The 8,200-nt window shown below is 39.7% G+C and overlaps 2 protein-coding genes across 2 annotated transcripts in view; both read right to left on the minus strand.

Annotated features, from left to right (window-relative positions):
* The window catches only part of lypla2 (lysophospholipase 2), an 11,188-nt gene extending 10,858 nt beyond the window's left edge, over positions 1 to 330 (minus strand). The window contains exon 1 of the mRNA XM_031874713.1: positions 254 to 330. The gene's annotated coding sequence lies outside the window, so the exon portion shown is untranslated. The remainder of the gene's footprint in view (positions 1 to 253) is intronic.
* A 2,162-nt stretch (positions 331 to 2,492) lies between these two features.
* Positions 2,493 to 7,959, minus strand: pithd1 (PITH (C-terminal proteasome-interacting domain of thioredoxin-like) domain containing 1). Its single transcript, XM_031874689.1, has 6 exons — positions 6,984 to 7,959; positions 5,876 to 5,919; positions 5,497 to 5,574; positions 5,246 to 5,350; positions 4,634 to 4,742; positions 2,493 to 3,379 (listed from the first exon to the last, which is right to left on the minus strand). The coding sequence occupies exons 1-6, from the start codon at positions 7,167 to 7,169 to the stop codon at positions 3,278 to 3,280; spliced, it is 624 nt and encodes a 207-aa protein (XP_031730549.1). The 5' UTR covers positions 7,170 to 7,959; the 3' UTR covers positions 2,493 to 3,277.
* Positions 7,960 to 8,200: the final 241 nt, after the last annotated feature.

Here is an 8,200-nt window from a genome sequence, read left to right on the forward strand (position 1 = left end):
CACACACACACACACACACACACACACACACACACACACACACACACACACACACAGTATTGTCTTCAGCCGGTGTCTCTCTACGTCTATCTCAGGTTAACGCTGCGATTCAAATTCGGACCTCTAACCCAGGCCGTTTTTTAGAATACACCTTAAGCGAAAAACATCTCTAATAACAATTAGTTTGGACCGGGATAAAGTGGTAAAATGTACACTCGCGGCCCGCTAGCTAAAACAGATGCACTGCACTTACCGCTTGCAGTCCCAGTTCGCGACGGAACGGGACTTCCGGTACTAGCCGCACACAGGCAGGGGGCGGAGACAGAGCGTGGAGACGTCATCACAAAGCACCGCCCTTCCGTAATCATAGATGTATAACATCTTATTCTCTTATCACGATTTTCTTCCTTCATAAAATAAAAATACAACAACAAATATATAATAAATATATATAGATATGTAATAGCAAAATGTATTTACTCATTAACTATATGCTACTTGCTACATTAATTTAATACTTTTCAGATTAAGATTATACTATACCATAGAAATGTTTCGTTTTTTGTTTATTAAACGATCAGTCAAGGAAGTATGCCACACATGGAAACTGTACTGCCAAACGTTAGTTTAATTGTTTCGTCTGAGGTGCTGACAGCACTGAAACATGATATTAATGACTTCTGTAGATGATCATATTAGGGTAAAATGGGACCCTAGAGATGGGCTACTGTGTTTTCCACATATAACTTGTTAATACTTTGAGCAGCAAAAATATTTATATATCACCAGAGGATAGTAAGGATTAACATAATTGTGTGAACTGATCATTTAAAGACAATAAAAAATATTTGCTTGTAAAAAAATCTGAGATGATAAAATTAAGACACAATTGTTATAATTATGTGGAAACTATAAATGGCTACATTCAAAAGCATAAAATCATGTTATATTGAATGTATGTTAAGCATTTCAGAGCACTGTTAAGCATAAAATGATTAAATCTTCCATTTTGAATTATTTCTTAAATATAGCAACATTCTTGGAGACCTCAAACCTCATATTTAGCTTACACATGCTCATAAATGCACTCTCAGGGTGACTGCATGATGCCACACTGCATCACTAACAATAAAATCAAGAATGACATAACCCCTTTGTGGAGAGAAAATAGAAAGAGGGAAGGTAACAGGATGGTTTTAAGGAGTTCACACCTTGATTTAAAATTGCAACATGTTTGTATTTAAGTGTTATTGTGGAGGACTCACACCTCAGTCTGTTTGCATAGACCTCTACTGCAGGAAGCTTTGGATTTGGTCCAAGCCTGAGTCTCAATACTTCCTACAGGCTTCCAATCAATCCCTCCACTCCCCTCGCTCTCCCTCGGATGACGGCAAATTTACTAAACTACGTGAACGCACCATGCAGCTCCTGGGGACTCATCTCGTCACAGAGATAAACCAAGGAAAGACAAACAGAGCATATCAGCCTATGGGTACATCCCAAGTCTCATTTCCTCGCTCCTCGATCCTCGCTTGAACCGGAAGTTGTTCTGCGCCGCCATATTGACGGCCGTCCCAAAGCTCTTATTTAGCTCTGAGGAGTGAGGATCGAGGAGAGAGGAGGGATCTCCGAGGAACCACGAGAACAGACTTACAGGAAGTCTTTTAACGGCCGACACGCCCCCTCATTGTTCATTTGTCATGTGATTGGACGCTGCAGCCGATCGGACTGATGAGATTTAGTTCAACATATAAACAGTGAAGACTGATCACAGATTAAACTCAAGCTTTATATTTGATTCGTTTATGATTTAACATCTGGTTTAAATAAATGTTCATTGTAGACTGAACAACAAAAGGACCACAAACAACTTTCTACATTTATTAGAAAGATTTGTCTTTTCATGATCTGAACTTTTATTATGGAAACAATTAAAGTCAGAGGTAACTGGAGAGACGAAACACTTTTTACATAATTTATCATCATTTCATTCAGTCACGTGATGCTGTTCATTCCCGATTGTCGGGTTTGATGAGTTGTAAACAATAATCATATTCTGGGTTATTTAATATCGACGTCACAGTCACAATTTCAAAACGTACAGACGCAAATAATTCATAAATAAGACGATCGCATTCCACCGGTAGAAATGGATCCTGCGCTTATAAACAGAACACAGGACACAGTTTGTTAACAGACTACAGAGAGAAACACCTCTACAGTGGTGATTACTGTGTGTCTTTATTAGTTATTAGTATTATTAGTTACTATTATTAAGTACAGTGATCATGTGAACAGACACTAACTTATGAAAAGTCTCTCCAGCTGTTAAAGCCGACTGACAGCTGATCAGCTGTGATCATCAGCCACCGTCATCAGAAACAGACGTTGCTTCACGTGACGCAACTGAGGAAAGGGCGTCTCATGTCTCCTAAAACATATCTCCTTGTTTCCTCTCTCCTCGCATGGTTTCCTCCATGCATCCCTGGTGGGAGGGACTAAGACGCAAGGAAAGGACCCAAGTGAGGGAAACGGGGATGCAATTAAGAGACTTGGGATGTACCCTATAGAGGGAGACCCACTAAGATTCAATAGTCACATAATAAACCACTAGGTGGCAGGAAATATCCAGCACTGGTTAACAATGTGTTAGCTTTACAAAAAGCAAATAATGTAGTTTTATTGGAAATATATTAATTTATAGGCTTTTAAGAACATGTTTTTGTATTTTCTGACCGTTTATATTTCTTCCTGAAGATTTTTGAGAGCAAATGATGTTTCTTTACATTTTTCACACCTAAAAATCATTGCGTGAAGCCAACTACGAATCCATTGTGTAAACATGGCGACCAAAGTCATTTAATCAATCAAAGAGTAACATCACTTGGTTTATTATGTGTTTTGTTTAAAAGCAGCTGTCACTTTATTGAAGTGGTGGATATCTTCAGACATGAATCAGAGAATGCAGCTTTAACTGATAACAACAGACTTTATTTGATTATCAAATGTTTCATGCATTTATTATTAAGCTTTTTGCCCACATTAAGCCTTCACTCTTTACTGCCATAGAAAACAGAGCAACAACATGGCACTTACAGACACACCTGGAGCTCTCTGGTCTTCAGAGTACAGCGCTCAAGTCACCGGTGGAGGCTCAACCAGCCTGCCGCTACGCAGCGTCGAACTCCTCTGAAGAATTTTTGCATCAATGACAGCCAGCAGACGCCAAAGAAACCTCTCTTCCCGCCTGTTTTCCTTCCGACTCTCTGACGCTTCTTCAGGAAATGAAGTTGGTTTGAGGGATGATGCTCCCCACTTTGTGATCTGCAGGGTTGGCTGATGCCTCGTAGTTACAGATCGTCACTTCGTGTCTGTGAGCCTAAAGAGCGCACGGAGAGAAAGACAGGTCAACTTACTGTACAGGCAAACATTCAGTGTTTCAGGTTCAATCTATTAAATAGAAAGAACGGCAGGGCTAAAGAGGAGAAAACAGTTGGTTATATACTATGGTCTTTAGTGTATATGATACCATGTCGACTTCATTCATTCAAAACACAATCACCTAAGATGTCTTATTCAGCTTTCGGTTGTACGTAGCTCAACCCTCTTGTGTTGCAACTTCTGATTGCAAAAAAAAAAAAAAAAAGGCAAACTCGAGGCCTGGAACCCATTGGTGACGTCACGGTGACTACGTCCACTTCTTACCTACAGTCTATGGCTGCAATCAACTAACTAACTATATTTCCAATCAAGCGTTTGGGCTACACAATGACAGATAATAGTGACAAAATGAATTAAAAAACGAAATAAGTGACTAAATAATGACTTGAACCATATCAAGTGAAACTGATCTCTCTGAGAGGGCCAGACATCAAACTTCAAGAGAGTGACAACAAAGATTCAAAGACCTAAATTGGACCAGCTGAACCGACTGTATGGCTGCATGCTTGCAACGTGCATGATCGTTGCTATTCAGAGCTCTAAGGGAAAAGTGGTAACCCATGATTTAATCACGCATGAACACAGATTTAACGTTCAATAAATAACAGGGGTGGAACTCTCATGTTTTGACAAAGCTACAGTCCACAAGGAGCGTTTGGCGTTACTTAAAAAGAAGGACTTTGTGAAGAACTAACACAGCTTGTCACCACAACAGCATCATACCAACGGACGGACACGCAGGGCTCTTTGGAGAACGGAGGGGGAAAGTGGAGTCACACCAGACAAATACCTAAATATTTTGGGAAAGAATCTGCTGCCCTCGGGATGGAAGAGGAGTCAAAATAATGTCTCCTTTCAATGTAGTTGTGATCTGACACACACATCCAAACAAACCATCAGACAACTGAGGAAAACAAAATACAGATCTTTATCGGTTTAACCGTGCTGGAAATACATTCCTACATGTGGGAACGCGAAGAAGATTAATAACACCAGCCAGTTTATTAGGTCCACCTAGCTAAAACTAATACAACAGCCCTGCAATAAACCCTCCCTTCACGAATTATTTTTTTGATACTGTTTTAGAGAGGTCTTAACGGTCATTTAGGAGGATGTCACTTCCCTCTTCGAAATCTACAGCATTTGAGATGATGAGACAAAAAGAGGAAAAGAGGCTGTAACTCCGACTGACCTGTGAGTATTCTCCCCTCAGACCGATGTAGTAGACCCTGGTGCTCTCTGCGCCGAAGTTCTTCGAGATGTGGATGGAGAGGTGGTGCACATTGGAAAAACGAGCGATCCTGGGAAATCATCACACAACAGGAGAGACACCTCGGTGTGAGACAGCAGCATTCACACGAAATTGGAGGCGATGCTTAACCGCAAAGTGGCAAGTAGAAACTCATACAAGCGGAGGCAAGCGTGACGCATGGAGGCGAACAGAAAGGGAAAAGCAAAAAGAGTTGCTTCCACTTGTGTTTTGATCGCTTCACCGCGTCATCAAGCAACAAGCTTACAAGCTACATTGCATTATCACTTCTTTATCTTCATCTCTCAACTTATCAATCAGGAGCAAATCTGAAATCCTTGGAAAAAAGGTACAACAGCGTATTTTGGACATACCGACGACTAAAAGTAATTGTAAAATTCTTAAACTGCAGATTTCTTGAATGCACTGCTAACTGGCATCTTATAAGGCAGGTGGAAAGTGTTGATTTGGGAACCTGATGGGACTAACGGTTCCTGCATGAAGGCACAAAGTTACTCAGGGGATTAAAAAAAATGAATCGGTTCATGCTCTCACTTTGTCGGGTACTCCAGCTCAGCAACAGGGTCTCTGTTGAGTCTGAAGGCCTGCTCGGGTTCTCTGCCGGTGTCGTCGAAGGACATGTGGGGGATGTTCTTGTACCTGGAACGACAAGAATGAAGTTCATGTGGTCGCTGCTCTCTAGCAAGGGAAAGGATAGAAGCACTTTAACTGCAGATCAGTTTAATTATGGTTTTAATAGGACATAAAAATCAGTCCAACACGAGAGGCAGTGAGCAGACACTCACAGTCGGATCTCAGCTGGATGAGAGTCGTCATTTTCCCCTGAGATGATGACGCCCTTCAGCTTCACGCTGCCTGTAAAACTGAAAGAGATGACACAGAGTTTGTTCACCGCTATCTTTGATGAGATGGGGCAAAATCACAAAGAGATGCTTTCAAGACAAAAAACAACAACAACAACAACAACAGGGTGTTGTGAACGGCATGAAGCCGTCACGAGAGATGACCGGTGAATTATAAAAAAACTAAAATGAAATCAGAGTTTTGGTCTGAAATTACAGGAAAAAAAGCACAAGGCAGCAGAGCATACAGTTTGTTCATTCAGGAGAAAAGGTTAAAGTTCAGGCTCATCATGATGAGGACGATGGGGATTTTAGGACTCACGGGATGTTGAACAGCAGCTCTTCATCAGCGTCACTCTCGACATACTAGAAGAAAATAAACAAACGGATGTGAACTCCCTCTGGGTAATCAGCAATAAAACAAACACTATAATCTGCCCTGAGACGTTATCAGTTCGGGATACTGGTTTGACTGGTTTCTGGGCCACAAAGATGCTAATATGAGCAAACAGAACTGGGCAATATTTTCCACTATTTCCTGACATTTTGTAAAGAAAATGATTCGTCAGTGAATCAAGAAAATATGATTATTACGAACATCAGTTCAGTTAATTCAATGTAGTTTTGCCACCATTCGCAATTTTGTGACATACCAGTATGTCAATACCTTAAAATACTATTATTAACATCATGTGGAATAAGTAGTCAATTCAGTAAATGTACCAGTACAACAATGTGAAATCTTCATTCAATGTAAAAGTATGATCTGCTGAACATACAATAAAGCCCAAAGTAAAAGTAGTTTTTCTGCAAAAGAAAAGGCCCTTCTGAGTTACTAATTATTACATGTAACTCTGTAGTAGCTGTTAGGACTCATGCATCAACGGATAAAGTAAGTTTTCACTGCCATAGGTAAAAGCTAAACTAACCTTAACTATATCTATATCTCTATAAAAGACATCTCTATATAAAATCATTCCATTTATAAACTCATATGGTATTTTTTTTTCATTCTTATTTTGAAAAGTAACTAGTAAATGTCTAATAAATGTAGTGAAGCAACAGATATATATTTACCTCTTAACTGTAGCATTACAAAATAAAAAGTACATGCATCTCAAACATATAGGCCAACTTAAGTAAAGAAGCTGCTACTAACGTTATTTGAGTAAAAAATGGTTTCCATCCCTGGATTTCAACCATATTGCTCAGCCCCAATCAGTAAAGTAAATTACAGGACTGCAGCCCTCATGTAATTGGGCAGCCACAGTAATATCAATAAAGTTGTGTTTGATTTACTAACTGCGCAGCTCCACAGCGAGGCTCCGCTCCGCATCCCCTGCACTCTCAAGAGAAACACACACTACTATAGCTCTATGGGGACACGGACATGACAGCTGGCCGGGTTAGAGGCTCTGTATCGTCGTTACCGTGTCCCGCTCGTTCCGCCGATCCCACGGTTTGAACACCATCTTCCCATCCCCGTCTCTGCTCTCGTTCAGGCACTGCAGCTTCTCCAGGTCGATCCGCTGGTACAGTCCGTACTCCAGGCCCCTCTCCGCGGGCTCGTGCTCCCCCTCGCATCCATGCCCGTGACCATGACCGTGCCCGGACATCGTGGAGCTTGAAGCGCTGCTTTCCGTTACTGTGAGCTCGGACAGAAACAACAACAAGCTGCCGTTCGTTCAGTGTGTTTACAAAAAGTGAACCAACGCTATCAGGAAGTTTCACTTCTGTCTGTCAAGCGAGCAGACATTATAAAGGTATTTCCGGTTTGAGATTTTTAGAATAAGAGAAGCTGTTTATCTAAATGGTATTAAGGTCAACGCTGAGAGTGCTAACATTGCGTTTACATTCAATTAAGTAGTACTAATATGGGTCAATCATATAATTGTCTGAAATGAGATAAAGGCACAATAGCATTAGGAAATAAAACTATTATTGGGAAAAAGTTGTGATAGGAAAAACTGATTTTGAGACATTTTAAAATAATTTATTTTTCAAATTGTCATGGTTGTTTTAATTAATGTGCTTTTATAGTTCATACGTTCGTGTTTGTTTAATAACTGATATAGAACACTTTGGGACTCCATAGTAATGAGAATTTACCATATATGTTCATGATATTTGACAGTTAAACGTATCAGAGTGGCATGAAAAATAAAACAATTTACCGACAGTAACAAAAAAATGACCCTTAATTTAAAGCTTTTTACTTTATCTGCTAAAAACTGTAAACTCAACATTCACTTCCTAGTTTTTCCGGCGCTTAAAACTGTATCCCATTCTGATCCTCCTACGTGATAGAAAACAGTGTAGCCTCTTTTTAATTCTCTATTTAATAAGTGCAGGCAGGTATTTTATTTTGAAGCGGAAAGACATCATCCTCTACGATGTTATGGCCTCTTTACTCTGGGGAGGGGCATGTTTCTACAGTAGCCTATAACGGACAAACTGGCTCTGGAGAGGGCTTTCGCGTTGGGTATATATATATATATATATACATATATATACATATATACATATATATATACATATATATATACATATATATATACATATATATATACATATATATACACATATATATACATATATATACATATATATATATATATACACATATATATATACATATATATACATA

Source organism: Anarrhichthys ocellatus, unplaced genomic scaffold (assembly GCF_004355925.1).
Source record: "Anarrhichthys ocellatus isolate YVR2014 unplaced genomic scaffold, GSC_Weel_1.0 scaffold84, whole genome shotgun sequence".
In the NCBI taxonomy this organism is placed as follows: domain Eukaryota; kingdom Metazoa; phylum Chordata; class Actinopteri; order Perciformes; family Anarhichadidae; genus Anarrhichthys; species Anarrhichthys ocellatus.